Below are 22,928 nucleotides of genomic sequence, written 5' to 3'. Positions count from 1 at the left end.
CAGGTAGACCTGTTTGCATCAGCAGGCAAAAGGTAGCAAAACAAGTTCTGTTGGAGTGCGATGCAAAGAGGCATGGGCAGTGGACTCTTCCATTAGTGGAACATTTTTTTTTTGTTTCCTTTCTTTCTGCTCCCCTTGATCCCCACAGCAGTCCAAAAACTGAGGAAAGAAAGGCCAAATGTCTTGCTGATAGCTTCCTTTGGCCAAGTAACACTGGTTCTGTCCACTTATGGAAGTGTCTGGGAGGGCATCAGATAGTGGCTCCAATGCTGGACTTCCTAACACAGAACAGAGAATTCAGTCCCTTGTGCACCCCAACCTGAAGACATTGCTGCTCACGGTTTGGATGACTGAATTCTACTGCCCTTTGGGCCACAGTATACAGAGGATATGCTGATCATCATCAGGGAAGCAAGAAAGAGAGCCCCACTAAGAAACCTTACATATCTAAGTGGAGAGATTCTTGAACTGCACAGGTATCCATATTTTTCCAGTACCTTAATGAGGTTGTTTGGCTTACACCTCTGTTAAAGTTAATCTCCGAAATCTTGACCTGTTTACCTTTGGATCTCTCCTTAGTCAGCCTTATAACAGTAAAGCAGTTTCTTAAAGGACTGCTACCTTTAAAACCACTACATAAGAGAATTGCTCCTCCTTGAGACCTTACCTGTAGTCTTAAGAAAGTTACTCAGGATCCCTCTGAACCTGCAGAGACAGCATATGCAAAATTCCTGACGTGGAAAATTGCTGTGTTCGTAGCTATTAGGAGCTAGGAGAGATTCAGAGCTACAAGCTTTGATATGCTGGGAGCCCATGTTAGCGTTCCGCTGGGACAACGTGACACGAGAACCACTGCATCCTTCATGCCATACTGATGACAGAATGCTCCTCGAATCTGTATACCGACCTTTTTGACCCTAAACCTCATAATGGGGGTGGTATTTTTATGCTCCCTGAATGTTCACTGACAAATGGGATGCTGTTTACACAGAACCAAAAACAGTAGAAAACTGAATTAAATATTTTGTTTAATTTGCTACCAAAAAAAGAGGGACAGTCTGTTTCCAAACAGGTGATATCCAAGTGGCTAGCACAGTATGTACACTTCTGCTTCACCTCCAAAAGTTAAGAACCTGGTAGGTACAGTTAATGCTTATAATACTGCTGGCACAACAGTAAATGCTACAGTGGCATTTCTTAAGAGGATCAGCACCAAAACTTTGACATCTGTGCACATTTTCTAAACGCTAGACATTAGACATTTACTCTCAATGTTAGAGACAGATTTATAACCATACTGCAGGGCATGCTATAATCCAGTCACCCCTCTTCCATCCTAAAGCTCTAGGAATCATCTCAGTGGTTCGGACTTCTGCAACAGTGATCCAATTGAAGAACATAGTACGATTGTGTAAGAAGATAACATAATAGTAGATATTTCAGTAGTTTACTTCTACAGTACCAGCTCCCCCATCCCATCTTTGCATCTTGGCTCTCCTTAACTAGAACCAAAGACACAAAAAAGCTTGCTGTGGAATCCAAATAAAGGTACGAAACCTGTAGAATCTGATTTATTCAGAGCAACGCCAAGTAACAAAATCACTAACGCCACAAAACTGGATACGTTTTCGACCTCAAAATCAAGGTCTTCATCAGAAATGATACAATCCACCCAGTAATTGTACCTTTTATACATGTGGTTAGACAATTAAAAATAATTCAATTATTCAATAAAAAGCTGTATGGTTAATTAAAAAACATCAGATAGTTTCCATAGATACAAAAAGACAATACAATACAAATATAGCTAAAATAATTATATACCCAGAGAAATAACGTTTGATGAAAAGAACATTATTGTATATGTATAAAAATAATATTGAAATATTATTATAAAAAAATATGTAGTTTTATAGAAAAATTTTAATTAAAAGGTCCTTAGTTGACCAAGAAACAATCTAATATTATACAACATTGCCACCCAGTGGCATAGTTAGATATCACAATTTGGCTGCTCTAAGCTTGAGCACAGAAGAAATTGAAAGTGCATCATTTAAACCTGGAAATTTTGTAGAATCTAACACAATTTGCCATAATTGTATCTCTGTATTCAAGTTTTGCTTCCCACATACCACCCCTTAGTTCTTTTGGAACAATTTCCAACACAAAAAACAAAAACGAAGCCTGGGGACATTTTAAAGTGTGCCTATATAATGCATTTTTGTTGGATTGTTTTCTAATTTCATAATGATCATATATACGGCTCTTCAGTTTTCTTTCAGTTTTCCCCACATAAAATGAGTTACAAAAATTGCATGTGGCAATATAAACAACACCCTGGGTGTTACAATTGGAAAAACTATCACTCACCAAATTCCTGTCCCTGGATGGGAGGTAAATGTTGGTCCGATTGGCTATAAAGGTACATTGGGAACAAGCTCCACATTTGAAAGTACCTGGCCTTCTTCCCACCCCCTGAATGGGGTTAGATCGATTAAACTCAAAAAGTTGTTTAAAGTTTTGGTCCTTTCTGTAAATAAACCTTAAAGACTTGTTCTTAAAAAACTCCAAATCTGAGAGTTCCACAAATTTGTCCCATTCCCTGGTGATAGTTTCTTTTATGACACCTGAATCACCGGATTAGTCAAATATAAGGGCTTCACCAAAGTTGTCAGATCTTTGATTCAAGGTATTTGTAATCGTGGTGTCAGGGGGTTCTTGTCCTAAAATAGGGGCAAACCTATCCTTTCTCCCCTGGACCACTACATCCAACATTTCGTCTGGGTTCAGGCACCTAGGCAGCAAGTAATTTCCAACATGGCTGAAGTGACATTCAGCTGCAGAGAAATATGGCTGTTTACAAATTACCTGTGGGCAAAGAGAAGCACACACTGCCATGCTCACAGCTTTAATAGCCAAATGTATGGCAGCAGAATAAGTAATAAGTGTTGTGCTCAGTGTACATTACATACTTATATAACTACAACATGTGTAAGTGTGCTACAGCATGGAGGAAATCCTGCAGACTACTATAGTCACATTTATGCTCCAGTATGCATTTTAGGTAATGTTCCCTAGACACTGTGAAGGGGGTAGTGGTCCACACACTCCAATTATAAAGGCACTGTCCATTGTGCACTGCATTTTTACTGCCACTGACATGCCCTCTGGCCAGCCTGCTGCTGATGCCTGCCATATTGCCTGCTGTCTCATGTTCCTCTGGGGACCATGGACATTGTTTTCCCCCTGTGCATTTAGTTATTAAAGCTGTGGACATGGCAGTGTATGCTTCTCTTTGCCCACAAGGAATTTGCAAACAGCCATATTTCTCTGCAGCTGAATGTCACTTCAGCCATGTGTCCCCAGTCAAATGAACCCTTTCGTCTAAAAGACCTTGGGGATATCCCCCATCACTAAACATCACTAAAAGCTTGTTACTTTCGATGAGAAAATCATCATCTTTAGATATCATCCTGCTAATACGTGCAACTTATTCTTTCCATCTGCTGTATATTTAAGATTTTGGATCTGATCAGCTTTAAGTAGTAGCCGAGGAACCCACTTTCTTCCTTTTCTGCATGAGTAGATTAGGGTACTCTTAATTTCTCATCCTCCCTTGGCTTTGCCTTTAACTTTGAAGAACTTGATTCTTTACTTTGAAAAAAAAAAAAGGCTTCAAGACTTCATAAGCATTCCGCTGCTTTGTACTAGGAGAATCCTGTTGTCCCATATGGAGGGATATCCAGTATGCCAAGGGTGAGGGGTTTTGAGGTGTCAAATTCGAGCGGGGGACAAGGATATCCTGTGGCTGAAGTCCTGGTAGTCAGAACTACTGTAATAGTAGTCTACTCAAACCATATATACTATTGTAGTAAGGTCTTACATGGTGTGTTTTTGCTGTCAAACCAATATTGCAGAGGTTGCTGCCAGCCACTGGTGACCTAGGGTGAACAAAGCTAAAAGGTTAACTGGGTCTGGCTGGGATTGACATGCTACTGACATTTTTTCCTCATCCCAGGGAGATGAAATTACTTGATGCAGTCAGTGCCTATAGGCAGCCTAGAGGCAAGTTTGTGTATTTTTTTTTTTTTACATGCTGTCTGGTGTGTGTCATATGCATTATACTTAAAGTAGGATGTGTTTTGGCATTTATGCAGTAATAGTGAGATATGGAATAATTAAATGCATGTAATCAGATGTTAGTCACTCATAGATGTAACAACGTCTAGTACTACCCTTGGTTTAAGATGTATTTCTTCTAACCCTTTGCTGTTTTCTTTTATTTACACGGAATTTTGATAACATCTAATTTTGGCAACTGTCTCTATGTAACTGCTTGCAGTTGTAAAGATGCTGACTTGGTTGCATGCTTTTTTTTTTTTTTTTTCCTTCATTTTCCAATACCTTTTTTTTTACCTTCTGGTTAGGATTCTGTTTGAGCTGGAGGTTACATGGCTTTCTGGGCTTAAAGCAGAAAACTAGTCCTGGATAGGATGTCGGCCAATTGCATGATAAAGATACTTCCACAGTGTGTACACACCTGTATGTCATTTGGTGTGTGTGTGTGTGTGTGTGTGTGTGTGTGTGTGTGTGTGTGTGTGTGTGTGTGTGTGTGCGTGTGTTTGACTTGTCTTTAATTGTGAGGGGAAGTGGAGCAGCCAGTGAAAACGTGTTAAAACAGACATGACATGCAGACTTTGTAAAGAAAGTACCCCAGGCAATAACCAAACTAGAGAACCGAGCATTGGGGAAGCAGTGCAAATGTTGCACCCTCTGGTTTTGGTTTTCCTAAGTATTTACCATTGCTGAATAAGGTTCCTTGTGGTTTAATTCACCTGAATACACAAATGAGTACAAAAAAAACCCCCCAGTAAATGCAGTGCATGGCACTCATCTGTTAAGTATTAATGTAAATATCCGTTGAGTTGTCTATGACCACTATCAGTGGTCCTCACATCCTGTCACCCTCTTTGATTTTAGGGACTTAAAAGAACTGTGCCATTACGTTGCTATTAACCTAACTTTAAGCTTATTTTGCATAGCTTGTTTGTGTTTAACATGACTTTTCTTTTTATCTCGTGTTTGCTGAGTGCATTTGTAAAGACAAAATGAGCAATCTCTTGTTTGGTATTAGGTGGCATTAATGTTTGTTCTAATTCTCTCTCACTCAATTATCAGATGGTGAATTGACGGACATCATTAGTTGCCCTCACTCAGCGACATCAGATATGAGTAGTCACAGAACATTTTCAAAAAGCCCAACACAGCGCTTCAATCCATTCAATGAGGAGAAGGTAGAAACGGTTTCTTCAGCTGAGGTCACCCCAGTGCATACTGCTTATGAAGAGAAAGGGGAAGTTGCAGCAGACAGTGGAACAGACTACTCTGAACATTCCTCAGAGCTAGAAGTGATCAGGTGAGTTACAGGAAATGGAGACGTAATCATAAAGGGTAATTGGAAAATTAATCATGGGGGGTTAATTGACCTTTGCTAGCTAATACAGTATTAATTACTACAGTGTAGTGATCCATAACTTTAGAATGCAAGTCTTAAGAACATGATTATGGGATAGGAAGATAAATGGATTCAGCATTCCGGGGGTAGTTTTTCTTAGGGATGCAAACATGCAGATCTTCATTGTCTGTCTGTCACCTGAGGTTTGGTAAAGGTAGCAGTGTAGTATTACAGCAAGAACAGCTGCATTTACTGGACTTATTTTAGTGTCCTTATTTCATTATTTCATTCTTAGCAGCCTTGATAATTTTAACTAATATGTTACAGTAACAACCCACCCCAACAACTTGCATGTTGGTCGTATATCAGGTTATACAATTTACATTGTAAGACATTTATTTGATAAGTGGGAAAAACCTGAAAACATTTGTGGTAACATTTTAGGGTAAAATAGTTTCTGGTTGCAGTTCCTCTTAAGATCATCCATGGTTTGAAGCTTTTGCCATGCTGAAGATCAGATTTTTATAACTAGCCATTTCTTATTTTGGGGAGTGCATTATCCTATGGCACCAGGGAATATGAGTAGCATGTGCACAAAAATCACACATGGTTGGTAGCAACGCTGAGAGGAAGTAAAAGATACTTGGGATAGAAGTGACATCTTCCTAATGCACCTTCCTAGTTACAGACTTCACTTATATTTTTTGATTGGCTCACAGTCATTTGAATTTAACATAAAGTGCTTGGTAGGCCATTCAGACCATGGCCCAGAAATAAAATACTAGATTAGTTGTATTTGTTAGCATAGACTGTAACCGTTTATCACATTTTTGCTTGTGTTGTTATAAAGCAATTCTAGTAAGTTATTTTCATTTTCATACTGATTAATATTGCTGTTTTGTAACACTTTTTTTCAACAAATTGTGTTTTACTTTACTATTTTTATTTTTTATTTAAAATACAAATATGTACATTCCTTACAAAGGTGCACCCATTATGGTACATGCAGTTAATTAGCTGTTAATGCAGTACCCAAGGCCTTGTATTATACCTACTCCTCACTCTTCTTTTCTTCTAGAACATTTGCTGTTTATACAGTATAATCCTCACTCTTCTTTTCTTCTAGAACATTTGCTGTTTATACAGTATAATCCTCACTCTTCTTTTCTTCTAGAACATTTGCTGTTTATACAGTATAATCCTCACTCTTCTTTTCTTCTAGAACATTTGCTGTTTATACAGTATTTTTCTTCTAGAACATTTGCTGTTTATACAGTATAATCCTCACTCTTCTTTTCTTCTAGAACATTTGCTGTTTATACAGTGTAACAGCCTTCCCATATCCTTGTTTTTTTTCTCAGTGGTGCTCCCTCCCCCCACCTGTGGCCCTTTGTTGCACGTGTGGTTTGCAGTGCTTGTTTACCTGTTTGTACAAGTGAACATGCTAGGTCACATGGGGTATGGGTTATGAGCTCACTGCAGAAGAGCAGCCTTTCATGGTGCATGATTTATTTGGAGTTTCAGTATCAGGGTCCATCTTTTCTGATGGCCTGTCGTTTGTCTTGGAACTTTATACAAAGCAAAAGCAACTTGATGCAGTTTCTTTTAGAGAGAGGTCTGTACATTCTCTCTCTGATTGGTCCTTGAGACTTTGTGGGTTAACATATTTGTACTACCATACCCTATTTCTGGCTCCCTAAAGTAGATTGTATCACATTTTGCTAGGTTTCAGCTTTTTAAAACAGATTATATCACATTTTGCTAGGCAATATATTAAGGTGGTTAAACAGGCATAGGACAGCAATGCATTATAGCCTCAGTGCCTTGGTTTATTTAAGACATTTAACTGAAGTTAGTCTGCTCATTCGCGTGTTTCACACAAAACAAGTACGGACCCCCTGTCCATTCTCTGTTTCTTGACAAAGAATAAAGAAGAAAAAAAATTCCCCCACTTATTCTTCTGATGTAAAGGATTTTTATGTGAATCAGACATTTTCCCATCAAGAGATACTTTAGGAGAAAGATGAGTCTCATAATAGAATTCCCAGAAAATGCATTATTTGAAGACACTGTTAATATAAGGGCTTATTTCATTTTGAATCAGTGAATGAAAAGCTCTTCCCTTCTCACCCAAAAAATGGTTATTGAATTGCTTAGAAAGGATTGACATTACAGGATTGTGCCTCACTTACAGATTCATAATTCATAGGTAGAAGCTAGGCTTCTAGTCTAGACGACTGCTGAGAAACTTATCTCAGTAACCCAGAGTAGTATTGTGATGCATTACTCTCCAGTCAAGAAGATCTATGCCACATACTTCAAAGGAGTGAATTTGTGATTTGCCATCCAGTCAGTGTGTCAGCTTAAAAGTAGCTAAGGTGCTAACTTTGATTTGCAGAGGGAGTCTGTTCCAAAGAATGGGGATGCATTGGGTTAGATGCTTATGACAGCATTTGTTCATTTTCATAAGCTACTGCGGGTTGAGGTGTTTGACTGGGTGTTGATGATGATACAGGTTTTGTGGAGATGAGTATCCAAAAGGGCAGTCGGAGGTGACAGCGCATGAGACTGTATCACACACAACATTTTGTGATAGTTTTAGTCTCTCTAGATAATACAGCGCATGAGATTGTATCATCTGGAGTATTTTGTGATTGTTTTTAATCCCTCTAAGTAATATAGGGAGCCTAGCCAGAGGTGACAGTGCATTAGATTGTATCAGCAGAGTATTTTGTGATTGTTTGTAGTTAGTCCCTCTAAGTAATATAGGGAGCCTAGTCAGAGACATGACAGTGCATGAGATTGTATCAACGCAGAGTATTTTGTGATTGTTTTTAGTCCCTCTTAGTAATATAGGGAAGCCTAGTCAGATATTTTTTTTTAGTTTGGAGTCTCTGAAATGGTGCTTAGTGGTACACGCCAAACTGGGTATTGTGTTTGACAGGCTATCATGAATGTACAGAGAGGACTTCCTTCGACCAAGAGGAGATGCCTTTGAAAATTAACTGTCCTAGATAGGCAGATTTTCAAACTACATCTGATATTTAGTGATGAGAGGATGCTTCATTACCCACAGATGTGCCCAGATTTTTAATTGGCAGTTTTAAGGGGACGTTCTTCATATGGTACAAGTGGGGGCAAGCCTAACTTCTGAAATCTAACACTACTACATTTGTTGGCACTGACTTTGACCCCTTGGTCAATACACCAGGCGTTGGTCTAGCCAAGCACTTCCTGGAATGTAAAAATGCCAGTACAAGAGTTTTATAATAGCACCCTTTGTGACAGTAATCGGCAAACTTGTTAAGCCATGGCCCTTTGGGTTCCCTTTTCTTATCAAAACAGTAAATGCCCAAGAGAAGGGAGCTGAGGACTGAACTTCTTGGGACTTACTTTTGAGTGTAAAGCGTGCCACTAACCTCAATAGTATGGGTTCTCTGAGTGAGTAACAAAGGGGTAAATATTTAGTTAGATGAGCTTTGTCTGAAATACCTGCATGACGGATTATTTCAAAGGCCTTGGCCCGGTCTAGGTAAACACACTGGATGGATTGACCCATATGTAGGGCCTTGGTAATCCTTTCAGAAAATAAGCTAATTTGAGCACGCAGTCTGTCTCAAAAAAAAAACAGATCGATTTGGATCAAGTAACTGTGGGTTACCTGTGTCCTTTGAGTGTAGTAGTTTGTTCCATGACTTTCCAGATGGTACTGGTGATGCTTGCATATCTATAATAACCAGGATATTATTTGTGGCTGCCCTTGTGCGTTTGTACTACTGTGGCAGTTATTTAAGCCTCTGGGACATAACTAGTCGAGACGCATGGGCTGAATAGGTTCAGAAAGGTCTAAGCTATGCTGTATCGTGCTCCAGGATGTAGACAACGATGTTACTAGAGCTCATGGAGCTAGTGTTTAGTTTTAGATGAATGCATATAACTGTTTGGTGAATTCAGGGAGGGTCGTTGGGGAATAGTCAGTGGGAAAGCCTGGTGATTAGACAGAGAGGAATTAAAGCTAATTTTTTAGCAGTTATGTTGGCAGTGGCTTCAGATCAGAATGTGTTACTCTTTGATATCTACTTGGAGTAGTGCTGATTGATGCATTTCTCTGTTGATGGTGACAACCTGTAGCTGAAAACTAGCTTTTCATGTTTAGTAATGCACTTAAGGCTTTTTCTAGCCATGTTTAGGCTGTTTTCATGCTGAGATCAGGACACCTTTTACAAATAGCTAGTATATGTTCTGACTGAAATCACAGTCGCAGTATTTCTAACGCATGGATTATCACCACTGACGGTACCATAGATTTACCTTCCCAGGATTGTATGTCCGACATGTGACCTCATATAGCAAACCTAATGGTATATAGACGGATGTGAGGGTGTAATTCCTCAAACTATCTTACCACCAGCCCAAATGCAGTTCGTATATCCAGTGGACTGTGATTGTCATTTGTCATTGGTACCATTGCTTCGAATACGAAGTACCCCATTGAAGATCCTTCCTTTGTATTTCTTAGTTGTTTTTTCTTACTAGTATTAGATGTCAGGTAGGAGGGGTTAGTGGGAGTGCAATAGACAAATCACATACAAAGACTTGCGCACACATTGTTTCTTTTGCTTAGGAGTGGGACATGATTACAAAGCTTGTTATATCTCCAAGTCCCTTGTTCATAACACCTTGTGGTCCTGTTTGTTATAACACTTTCCTTGAGACCCAATGTCTGAGATGCTTAGCCCACACCAAGATGACTGATTCCGCTTCCCCAGACGTGCCTCCACCACTGTAGAAAAAGCTTATAAGGCCTAGGCCAAAGGCTTTTTTGGCCCTTTCTGATTCTAGTGTATCTGCAGAGGTTTCAGAACTCGTGTATGTCTAAATCCTACTCTGATCCCCTGTACCTAGACACCACTGGAGGTCGGTATGGTGTCAGAGGCCTTGACAGCTGAGGATTCTGCAGACAGAGATAAATCCTAAATCATCTTATCTGAGGGACCAGAGGCTGCCCCTCAGATCCCAGTTAGGGAAGATATCTCAGTCAGACTAATCAGGGTACATCAGGGAAATGAGCCCCTGCACACCCCAGATTCTTTTCCTAAACCTAATTCTGTGGATGATGGGGTTCTCTTTCTTTACAGGCATCATTTTTCTGAGGAAGTTAAGGTTCTCCAAGAAGCTAGGAGACCCTACCCTTACCTTCTTTTGAACCAGCAACATCATCAGACCTCAAATTTTGTACTTGGGAAAACTATCCTTCTTCTGGCCATCACTTCAACTAGGAGAGTTTCAGAGGTTTAGACACTCGTGACCATTCCTCCCTTTCTTATTTTTCACAGAGACTGTGACCCTCAGGGAAAATTCTTCATTTAAACCTAAAGTAGTGAATGAGCTGTCCCTCAGTCAGGCCATAAACCTATCTACCTTCTTTCCAAACTCTCAGAATCTGGGTGAAAGGGTATTGCATTCTTTGGGCATTCTGTTTGGACAAAACAAAATCCATTCAAAAATCTGATTAACTATTTCTTTCATGGACTGTAGACAGGGCCAACTGGTATTCAAGCAAACCATTCCATGCTGGATCTCTAAGGCCATCTCATTTTGTTACTCTCTTCATGGCAAGTCCTGGCCCTCATGCCCTTGAGCTCACCCTGCCAGAGCAGAAACAGCCTCTGGACCTTTCTCAAAAGGAGTGAATGCCATTTCCATTCTGGAGGCTGCCACCTGGTCATCTGTACACACTTTAAACACTTACAGGATGGATGCTAGACGACAGGATTGACAAACCCATGTGTTAGGGTTACTGCAACTGTGATCAGTAGGACATCTGCTGTAGTGGTAAGTTCTTAGACAACTGTACTTTTCTCTTTATTATTAAGTTTGTCTTGAGAATTTTACCATATGGGTTTACTTTTGAACTTATTTTGATTGAGAACAGATACTTTGGTATAGCTGTTTAGATTGAAGTAGAGGTTAGAAGCATATGTGGGGGCATTGTATTGGGACCATTTTGGTTGTAGTTTTTCTCATGATGTCAGTGAATGCTGCATAATGGGCTTGAGTAGTCTGTAAGCATGGTTGGTTCGTGAGGTTTATGGAACCTGTTCAGAGAAAAACAGCATAATGAACAGGCAGATAATGCACTAGTAATGACAAAGTTGGGAAGAATTGTACCACCAGTGGGGAAAAATGACTGTTTGGTATAAGGAGTTGGCATTTACAAAATTAAGGAATCCTGATGGATTGTTAGTCATCCATGACTATTTTTTTTTTTTTTTAAGTTTTATATATTTTTGTAATGTAGTTCAAGTATAGTTTGTGCTTAGCAGAAGATAGGGAAGGGGAATTGTAACTGCCAATTATGTGCAAAGTCATTTTGTTGAGTGTCACTGGGGCCTGAAGAAGTTTCAGGTTAGCCTTTACTGGGATATGATGATACGATTATTGATGAGTACATATTTGCTTTCATAGTTCCCAGAGAGCTTGCATGCATGCTTGGTACTAAACTGTCATTTTATTCATTTCTTTGACCAGGTTAGTCCTACTAGGCCAGTAACCCATTTTCAGGAGAGTCACAAAGCAGTATTCATACTGGGTAGGGAAAACTTGTCCAAATGACCAGGGTAGTTCCCATACTCTCTTCTGTAAGTGATGCGGGATCTCTCACTTCCACCAACTTTGGCAGACAGAACCTCACTTTAATGACTCTTTCGAAGGATAGGCACACTCTGTACTCTGGTTGTACCTTCTTGTTCTGAGCTCAGCACAGTAGTGCACAAAGTTGCTCCACAGTCACACATTTAAACTTTAAAAAAAGGTCCCACTAAAAAGGACACAGTGGTAGGCAGTAAGCATTAAACTTTAAAAAAAGGTCCCATTAAAAAGGACACAGTGGTAGGCAGTAAGCATTAAACTTTAAAAAAAAGGTCCCACTTAAAAGGACACAGTGGTAGGCAGTAAACAGCCACCCCTCTCCACAAATGTGCAGAAATAAATCACTTCCACCTCATCTGTCACAAAGAGCAGCTGTGTTACCAGTCCCTCATGGTTCAAGTAGGACAGCAGGCCTCACAGGTATACTACAGTCTTTAATCTGTTCTCAGGTGTTGTAAGGATTTGGCTGTTGCATCCCCTCTCTCCCTCCCCAGATTTCTTAAACGTGCTAATGTGAGTGCAAAGTTTCTTTGCACTGGTACACTGTTTCTTGATCTTACATTTTTCTCCCTGTAACTTTCATCCTGTCTGCATATTGTTCATGCTGCATCTCAGAATCCTGATTTTTCATCACCCATTTTATAAGAAAGTAGACACTGCATAATCTTGAGATATTCCTGACCATTTCTTAACTTAAAGCAGACATCTGTATTGTATTTCTAAACCGAAAGCAGGTCCAGAGGATGGCCTTTGTTATGACTTTTGTGCCATTTTGCAGAATCCTAAGGCTTTTGAGTAGGGTCGAGCATTTGAGTAGATGGTATTTGCTGATTTATATTTTAGTTCATGTAAATGTTTCTTTCACTCCACTGTTGGCACGGTTTCCATTTTTGACTTGGAGTATGATCAATACATTGGGTCTGTGTTTTGTACCTTCCAGTGTTTGCCCTACAGTTGTGTTAAGGTAATTTAACAAAGCTGGCACCTATTCAGATTGAGAATATGGATGATTCATTCTGTGTGTGATTCTTCTAAAGACAGAAGCTGCAGCTAATGCTGATACATTTGGAATGGATCCTTGCTTAAGGGATCAACTCTACCAAGTTGTATGACATCCATTGCTGGATGGGTCAGCAGCCACAAATGCTTTATTTTGGCAGACTGGTAGGTGACCTCTTAGCAAAACTGGAGCTAAAGGGCAAAGTGACCTCTATAGTAACACTTCTTTGATGTTCTCAGCACAAGTTACCTCTGGTTCTTTTCAGAGTATCAACAGTGCATTGTTGTATGGAGAGCCTCAGCAACAAGGAGGCAAAAAGTAGATTTGATCACTTGAAGTTTGATTTGCATGGTTAACTGGTTAACTCTTTTACTGTCTCCATGGGAAGTTCAGGGCTGGACTGGCCTTCGGGGTGAGTTAGTCTTGCTCCTCTTAGTTGGGAAGGGAAGTCATTACACAAAAATATGGAACCAGTCTGTCTGCGTCTTCCGTGAAGTTATTCCTTGTTTGATAAAATACCATTCATGTATTAAAAGTTTGATAGCTTAACTTAGAAATGTTCCTCCTCTCCCACCCTAAATCTGTAAATAGGAACTTTGGTTTCGGGCTTGGAATAAACCCTGTTGCCATAGGTTTTTGTACTGTTAACAGGTAAGTTGATGCAATTATTCTCATTTTCCCCAATGGCCATGAGCTCAGAGAGACTGACAGTGACACCCTCCCCAACTCTATCCCCTTGTGTTGCTGTCTGTGTTGCAATTTCTTTATCACTAGTACTTTTACTCATAAAGGTGCAAAAGCCCCTTTCTCAGGGATTAGTAAAAATTGCCAACACTGAAAAAAAACAGTGGTTGTATGCTAAAGTTCAAGTGTTTTCTTTCTTTCCAAAAGTAACTAATGCACTTACATATAATGCAGCACTGCTTTTGCTGTTGTTAATTTTCTCTCTCTCTCTCTCTCTCTCTCTCTCTCTCTCTTTTTTTAAGGAAGACGTGAGTAGAAAGAGAATGAGGTTCACTGCTGAGGGCTCTGTCAGTCATCTGATATGGAGTGATTGGGTATCTGTTGTCTGCTAATCATTTTGTTGCTGTTTGCTATATTTTGGGGTAATGTGTCAAAGTCCAGAGGATCTTTCAGCTGTCTAACCAAAATATTATTGTAAGTTTAACTGCACAAAGTTGATTTAGACAATTGTTTCTTTTTGTAGGTTAGGTAAAAAGAAAAAAGTGTCCAAGAAGAAAAAACGAAAATTAGAAGGGTCAGTTTGCCTGACAAGCTCTCTGACAGAACCTACAGACCATGAACAAGAAGCAGGAGAGCCAGAGCTGCAAAATGATGTGGGGGATGGGCAGAAAGATGGGACCCATTTAGAAAATTTGGAGCAGAGTGCCACTGATGGTTCTGGTGGTCAAGAGAAAAATGCTGATGAGAATAAAGCACCATTAGGAGCGGAACACATGTCATTGACACATTTGGGACTCTGTATTCCAGCTATGAAAGATACCTCCATGGACAGTCTTGGGAAACCATTGAGCGAGGTTATAGATAAACTTAATGGAGCTCTAGATCCCAATAGCTGGAAGTCTGAGGGAGAACACCACCCTGACCAGTCCTTTCGGACCTGCGTTTCAGGGGAGGCCCCTGATAGGCGTCCATATCGGGACTTTGGTGAGGGGATTCCACCCCCCTTGGACTTCTACCGTTTTACCCCAGAGAGTCCATGCTCTCCTACAACAAGTAGTGGCGACCATGACCCTTCAAGGAATGGTCAATCGTCACATGTTCCTAGTAGCTCTGAGGCTCCTTGCCAAACAACGGAAAGCACAGAAGAAACACATAAACAAGTAGAAAAAACCCTAATTGTGGAGTGGAGTAAAAGAACTGATGTCAAACTGCTGAACTTTTCTGATGCTTGTCCTGTCAGTAGACTTTCAGAAGCTAAACTCAGTGTGTCACTACCAAATGCTGAGGATTCTGGGATAGAGGAAGAGCAGAACAGTCCTTCAGAGATGACGCATCCATCAGAATTCAGGTAAGAAGACTCTCTATGCCTTGAATTGAAGGCTGTGGATTAAAGCAGTACTTGCGCTTCACTATGTTTTGACTGTTACATTCTCATTAGATAAGCCTGTACTAATCAGTTCTTGTTCCAGGTGTCGCAGTTTTGTCCATATCACAAGAATGCTTCTGAGGGAATAAATTAGTTATAGATTTAATTTGACAGTTTTCAAAAGAGAACCAGTAAAGGCATGAAAAAGCAAACAGAACTGGTTCAGATAGATCTAAAACACGACTCATGTTGATAAAACAGGTTGAGTGGTGGTGTGTTTTTTTTTTCAGTGCTACCCTTCAGTGTGGTCACTGTCAATAGGTCCACCCCTCTCTGAGAGAAGTTCTGAAGATTGCCAGGGCTTTGATCTGCTCTGTGGGAAAGCAGGTAAACATGAGCAGTCCATCTTTGTATCATACACTTCAGCAGGAGGATGTATGATTTTCTCCTTGTGCATTACCCTAATCCCCTTTTTTAATACAGTATGTAAGCTCTAACTTTTCAAGGTGGAGGGGCATACACAGCGTGCATGTTTTTGCTACTGAAACCTCTTCATGCTGACATCTGCTGCATTGCCAGTAACGTCTCACCACTCAGAGTTAATATGACCACACTCTACTCCCCCACCCCCGTAGGTAAACTGTCAGTCAAGCACTCACACATCTCTGTCTACCTTAGATGAACTTCTGATTCCTTATGTTTTCATCCTCAAGCCCCAAATAATGTGTGTGGGCATTACCAGTTGCTGGGTACATTTGTCCTGATTTAGAGAAAAAAAATACTTTTGATGACCTTGTTGCCCTGAATTGATTCTTAATTGTGCTTTTGCTTTCTTAGTAAATATAAAGTTCTGCCTTATTGTTTAAGGCTGTTGACATATTATTGATTGTATTGTAATGTAATCACTTTGCATGTTGACGTGGCGACATAAGGAAATTGTGACTGTACTTAAAATCTTGAATTGTTTGCATGCAGCACCATGATCTGCAAATCCATTCACTGGGAAATTGATAAAACAGCAAAAATCTATTGAAAAATGATTTAGAGTTGCTTGAGGTGACTTAAATTTTGCTTAGATGTTTCACCGTGTTTTTGTTTTTCAAACTTTCTTGTGTTTAGGCTTGGGTTGCCACCTTTTCAGCGGGCCAAAGTGGAACATGGGGGTGTGGCCAATATGACACTGGCCACACCCTTTACCATGACATCACCACAGGAGTGGTGAAGGAGATGCTGTTATGGGTATGACTGATGGCTGCTGGAGTGGCCAGCTGGCTGCTGGAGTGGCTAGCTAACTGGTTGGCCGGCTGCTGGAGTGGTTAGCTGGCTGGTGGGAGTAGCAGCTGGATGGATGGATGGCTGGCTGGCTGCATGAATGGATGGCTGGCTGGCTGCATGAATGGATGGCTGGCTGGCTGCATGAATGGATGGCTGGCTGGCTGCATGAATGGCTGGCTGGCTGCATGAATGGATGGCTGGCTGGCTGGTTGAATGAATGGCTGGCTGGATGAATGGATGGATGGCTGGTTGGAAGAATGGCTGGCTGGCTGGCTGGCTGGCTCAGAAAAAAATTTTTTTTTTTTTTTTTTTTTTTGTTAGCGGCTGTAGAAGCTCTTAAAACAAAGCGCTCCTACAGCCGTGATCTTTGCAGGGCTCTTCCTGCCCCAATCCCCACCCCTTTCATGAATTGCAGCCAATTGCTGCGCGAATTACAGCACCTGAACCTAACAGGCAGCAGCTTTGCCTGCAGGTCCGGGTTGGTGACATAACTGAATTGCCATGGAAAAGCCGGACGTAATTGCGGCTTTTCCACGGCAATTCAGTGTGATTGAAAAGCGGGAGTTTTTGCCCCACTACTTTCCACAGTGGGCAACGGGATGAGACAACTCAACCCGTGAGTGTCCCACTGACCACGGGACGGGTGGCAACCTTAGTTTAGGCTGAATTTAAGTAGACATTTGGCAACTAGGTGACAGCGTTGTCTAATAGATGATTTCCAACCTCAAAAATATTGCAAAGAATTAAGTTGTATTAATTTATTTCAGGCAGCTGTTGGTTTTTGAGATTGTCCTACATTAAAGCAGTGTATTTAAAAATGTAGATGACTTAGCCCACTGGTACTACTAAAGAATCTCTCTCCATTGTCACCAGACTGCCAGGTTAGAGGAATTACAGTAGTGCGGGATGCTTGCCTCGTAGGCATTTGAATAGTCATGAGCCAGTTCTCTTTTACTGGCATGGCAGCGGAAGAGTATATTCTGAGTCCACCACACATTCACACTTTTATGGAGATCAAGTGTTAGTCTGAGGTAGAATTTCCAAAACTGTGCATACAGATAAAGTAAGCTTTTTGTGGGGTGTTGGCATTGTTGCATGCAGTGACTTTGGGTAACTTATCAGGCCATCTTGACCATTGTTTCTCTTGACCAGCATGCATACAAGATTCCTCGCTGCCTGCCCTAGGGGGCTGGTGGCCAGTTTTTAGGGCAATATGGTGGCTTACTGGTAAGATCTCTTCCTCACAACTGCAGGGTTCATTCCTGACATCCCATCACTGTCTCCCTGGAGTTTCGCCGTGATATTTTTCATAATTCGGTATTGAAGCAGAGACTGTTTGAAATTCCTGCAGACGTTTGAAAGACAACCCAAATTCCAGAACTCTTCACTCTTTCCCTTTCAGTCCAGGTGTACTCCCATCCCTCATATATTTCCCGACTTTGGTGGTATAGTTGGCCATAAGTTGCGGTTTGTGTGCAGCTTAATTCCAAGGATGCATTACCAGTACTTTAGGTCATCCTGCATCCTGATTTCCAGATAAATACCCTGTCGAAGAAAAATTCTTATCTTTCTTGTATTATTGTTATAGTAGTCTGCCTTGTGATACTTGTCGATGTCTGGATACTTGTAGATGCCTGGTGTGAAAGTTAGCAATTGCCTTAGTTGAAGGAAACGGATACCCCCATAATTTTTTTTTGACTGATTCCTGAACATGATGTTTCAAGGAGTCCCCAGTGTGCTTTGCTTAACCGAAGGACCATAAAATGCAGAGTGGAATATCTACAGGAGTACTTATTGCTGAAGAGGGTGCACAACCTATCATATTCTTCCAAGTCATCTGCCAGCTGTTCCTCCAACCATCCTTTAAAAAAAAGTTTTTTTGAGAAACTACTAAAGGATAAGTGAATCCAGAAGGCTGACACTACATTGGAGTTTGCATTCCATCTAGGTTCAAAGACACTGGATTCACAAGGTGCCTTTACTGACCCATATCCATTGTCTTTTTCTGACTAGGCCTCTGGTATGACCCTTCATGAGGTTGCACTCTGCGAGTTGGTCTTGGGGCCTTTCATTCTTCAGTCTTTGGAATCTAATGCTTGCATTGTCAGTGAAGTAGAGGATAGCAGTCCATGGTATTTATCCAGGAGGGGGTTGAACGAGACTGGTTGAGGTTGCAGATGTCTGCCCTCATGCTGAATCTTTCAAGTCCAAAAGTACTGCCAAGCATAAATCAAAGATTCCCAAGCCCAGATGGTTGGCCTGTCTCAGCCAGGACTTTATAATCCTCCTCTACCCCAGTCCAATTTCCTTCCCAAGGTCTCTTCAGGTTGACTTTAGCTTTTCATGGATGCCTTAAAATTCAGCCAACAAGCCTGTGAGGAGCACATGGTGTTTGGAGGTACCCTTTTCTGAAAGGAGGAAGGGATTTACTCCCTAGATGGACTTGGATGCCTCAAACTTAAAGGTGTAGGGATTGGCATATGTTGACTAAATGTCTCCCCTCACATACCAACAGTCTTGACACTGAGAACACCTTGTAGAGGCTTTCAAATGGGAAGCCGGGCACAGATCAAATACTTCAATTTTTTCTTGACCTTAGAATCCAAATCTTGAACTATTCTTTCACTTGTGCAGATTCTGGATGATGCATTTTGCAGTGATTGTTTAAAGCTTTCCATCTCCCTGCTCTGAGCAAAATAGTACGCTTTTATACTGTCAGGGACTCCCACAAACTTGTGTACAAGAATCCAGTTATTGATTCATCAGTCTTGTCTGTGGATTCTAGCAAGGTAACCTATGTGACAGGGAAATCATATTCCCAGTGGCAGGGAGAAAAGGATATTATACTATTGCAGGAAAAAACATAGACTTCAGCTGTCCTGGTCGTTGATACCCTTAACTTGCCAGTCTCTTATGTTAAAATTCCAGGAGTCTCTGCTAACTGATGACCTACAAGGCAGTGTCCTGAAAAAGAAAATGGTTGCGCTATGCAAACTCAATGCCCAGGTTGCCAGGCACTCTATGGAGAATGGATGGGATGTAGTGGATGCATCTTGCGGGGTGGCTGCTTGAGTGCCGGTAGTTGGGAGACTTGCCAGTTTGAGGACTTGGCACCTCCTAGAGCATGTGAGAGTGGTGCACCTTCTTGCCCCACTGGATAATTAGGTGTTTTAAAAAGGAGGAAAAAAGAAATCCATGCAATCTGTGAAGGACTTTTTTCATTCCCTGCTGCAAGGTATGTCTGATATTACCACTGTAAAGACTGGTCTTTCCACTCCTAGGAGAAGGTGACCAAAACCACAAAAGCAAGAAGAAATGTCATGGAAGCAAAAAAAAAAAGCTGACTAGAAGAAAAACTTGAGGGCCTTGGGGCAGTGACAGTCGGAAGAAACAACTATACTTTTGTATAGCTTACCTATCTTTTCCTCTCCCAAACCCCACCTTTCAGCTTTTCCCTACCTCCCCTGCCCACCTTCCTCAAGTACAGGAGGAAGGCCATCTTTGTTAGGCAGTTAGAGGCCTTCACACAGGACAGATGAGTCCTGCAGGTATAAAATAAAATGTAGGAGTGTAAAGGTTGCATTTCAAGCAGGAAAGAAAAAATTACTAGGCATTGCACTAGTTTCAGAAGATCAGCGGCACCTAATGCTTTCCTTAATAGGAAACTTATCCCCTGAGAACCATAGAGAAGCATAGCAAATAATGAACATGAACTGGGATTTATTCCAGACTATTCCTAGTCCCAAGAAAAGATGGAACTTGGAGGTTTGTTTTCGACCTTTCCAGATTGGACAAGATCCTAAGAGCCAAAAAGTACAAAATTCTGTCCTTGCAGATCTTGTGTCCTAAGTCTTTCCACATGGATATATAGCAACCCTTTCATAAAGTACACCTGTCCCCACATCCCAGTAGCCAGGGTGGATAGGTAGCTCATTAGATCAAAACAGGGGGTTCCCTATTACCAGTTCACTTCCTGGCCTTTGGGCTTGCCTGCTGCACTCAGAATATCTACAAAGCACTTTGCTGTAGTAATTTCTTTTTGCAGAATAAAGTGTTCACAATTACCGTTATCTGGACCACTGCTTTGTACAGGGTACTTGCATGAGGGACATCCAAAAGAATCTACAAACTGCAGTCAGCTGTCTGTAGATCTTCTTCCAAAGTCCTACCTGTCACCCACAAAGCAGGTTTTGTTATTGTGGGCACAGCTAGATACAGACAAATAGAAAACATTCTTTCCAGAGGACAAGATACTTTTTCTGTCAGTACTTCAGAAAGCTCTCCAACTTGAACTAAACACTTATCAGAGACTTAGTCAGTGTCCTGGAATACATGACCTTTTCTATACTGATGCTGCCCCCCCAAGCAGAAAGACTACATATGAGGAAAATGCAGTGGTACCAGAGAAACAGGTAGTGTCAGGATGCCCAATCTCTGCAGTGCCCCACTCCACTGCCATGCATCAAGAAAGAAATTATGGAGACTAGACTAATGCTTCCAAAACCTGGGGATGCCTTTTCTAATGAACCCAGTTTCCCAGACCTTCACAACAGAGTCCTCTGATTTTGGCTTAGGAGAGGGTGTCATATGGAGAATCTGAGAGTTCAGTGAATTTGGGGCAGTGCATTCAGGAAGAAGCATACCCACACTGAATAAAAGTAACCATCACAGCCTTCAAGTCTTTCTGGCAATAGGGAACTTTGCAAGTCCTCTTAGCTCAGTACCGCAGTGATGGTGTTATATCCACAAGTTAGGAGGGGACACCATATTACCAGTTGTGCAAAGTAGCAGTGTATGCATGTGAGTTAGCCCAGGAGTCAGGTGTTGACACTCTGGGCACTGTATGTTCCATATCTGACAGATCAGCTGAGCTGAACACAAGCATATTCCAGTGAATGGATACTAAATGGAGATATGTTATTGTACATGCCAGAAGTAGACCTTTTGGCTTCTCTAGAAAACAGGCAATTGAGCAAGTGTTGCACCAAGATACCATCTCAACAGGCCTGGGTAACGGACGTCTGCTCCATAACCTGGGCAGTCCTGGTCTTGTATGCTTTCCGTTTCAGTACCCTTTATCCTGATGGCATTATGGAAGGTAAGTAGGACAGGTAACAAGTACTGCTGATAGCACAGTTTTTGCACAAGCTGCATTGGTTTAGTCTCCTGCTGTGAATCTCATAAGGGAAGAACTAGTCGTCTTAGCTCAGTGTGTGTACTACCTAACTCTGAACAGGAGGTCTATAATTCACCCAATCTGAGGGCACATTAGGACTGACGGTGTTTGATTTAGCACTCATGCATTTTAGGTACATGTTTTCTGACTTTGTGCTGGAGATTTTTAAGGAGGTCAGGAAACCCAACAGAGGGAAATCATCATCAACTCCCTTTTTACTATTTTTATATAAGGTTAGGGTGTCTGGTCAACTTTCACCACCTGTCGGTTCTTCAGTGGTTAAGCTAGATTGGTCACCATTTGAAATGTTGGGACCTGCTGGACAAGTCCTGAAACACAGAGACTGAATGTTTGCACAAACGGACTTGCATATAATAAGTCTGAGATGCCTTTTCTTAGAATGTTCCCTTTTCTCCCAGGTATGACTATCTCGTAGTTGGCATATATAAGTTCGCAGGGCATGGGGGGGTGCAGGAGGGGCTTGCCTCAATAGGGAGCTTGCCATATTGATGCTAGTTTTCTCTGATACAATCCATCTGTCTCTTGGATGGAAATCCTTGTTTCCTCTTACCTTCTTTGACTTCCTCCAACATTTGCTTTACCAAATTTCTCCTTTCCAGCATGCATCTGAACCACAGAGGTGTGTTCTTGATCTTCTTTGCAAGTGGGGCTACTCTGGATTTTGCTCTGATGTCATCATTTCTTCGTCTGTCCCACAGTGCGCATCCTACTGCCCATCTCCGCCATCTCATGGTGCTCACCTCCTGCATCTTGAGCTTCCTTAACTTCTCTACTGCCACTGCTCAGGTTTCCGTGCCATATAAAAGCACTAGTCACATCACTGTTTTGACTCCTTTTCATCTTCATTGTCGCTACTACTGACAATTTTGGCCAGTTGGCTCCAGCACCTCTGATTATTGCTCTGACTTCCTACTTCAGACTTCTTTCTTCCTCAACCATACCTCCCAGGTACTCAAAGCTGTTAAGCTGTTCTGCTGTTTTTTTTTTTCCTTGTCTCAGTTTTCATCCTTTTCTGTTTTCCCCCATTTGCTGCCTTGACCCCGATGTCTTGCTCGCTCTTCTTACCTTGTCTCCTGATTACATTGAATATGTATTCTTCTCCTTGTCATCATGTTTTTCACTTCCTACTTGCATCCTGTCAGTGGAGTTGTATTCAGTGTAGCCTTCCTTAGTTCATTTTTGGTAGGTTGCATCCAGGTTTTGCTCAGTAGGATTATCACAAGTAAAATAGTCTGGACAACTGTGCACTGACCAGTCAGCTTGTTGATCCAGGGCTGCCGGTCTTAATGGTGTCACAGTG

At 41.3% G+C, this 22,928-nt stretch overlaps 1 protein-coding gene across 2 annotated transcripts in view; it reads left to right on the top strand.

Moving 5' to 3' along the window:
* The window catches only part of PLEKHM2 (pleckstrin homology and RUN domain containing M2), a 1,089,177-nt gene that overhangs the window by 682,532 nt on the left and 383,717 nt on the right, over positions 1–22,928 (top strand). For both annotated transcript variants that reach the window (XM_044061870.1, XM_044061869.1), the window contains 2 exons: positions 5,179–5,416; positions 14,314–15,138. In XM_044061870.1, the coding sequence (XP_043917805.1) occupies positions 5,179–5,416; positions 14,314–15,138 (1,063 nt within the window). The remainder of the gene's footprint in view (positions 1–5,178; positions 5,417–14,313; positions 15,139–22,928) is intronic.

The sequence above is a fragment of the Protopterus annectens genome, chromosome 2.part0 (genome assembly GCF_019279795.1).
Source record: "Protopterus annectens isolate FY-2018-M chromosome 2.part0, PAN1.0, whole genome shotgun sequence".
NCBI lineage: Eukaryota > Metazoa > Chordata > Ceratodontiformes > Protopteridae > Protopterus > Protopterus annectens.
The sequence above is the reverse complement of the archived record's forward strand: the minus strand, read 5'-3'. Positions and strand labels throughout refer to the sequence as shown.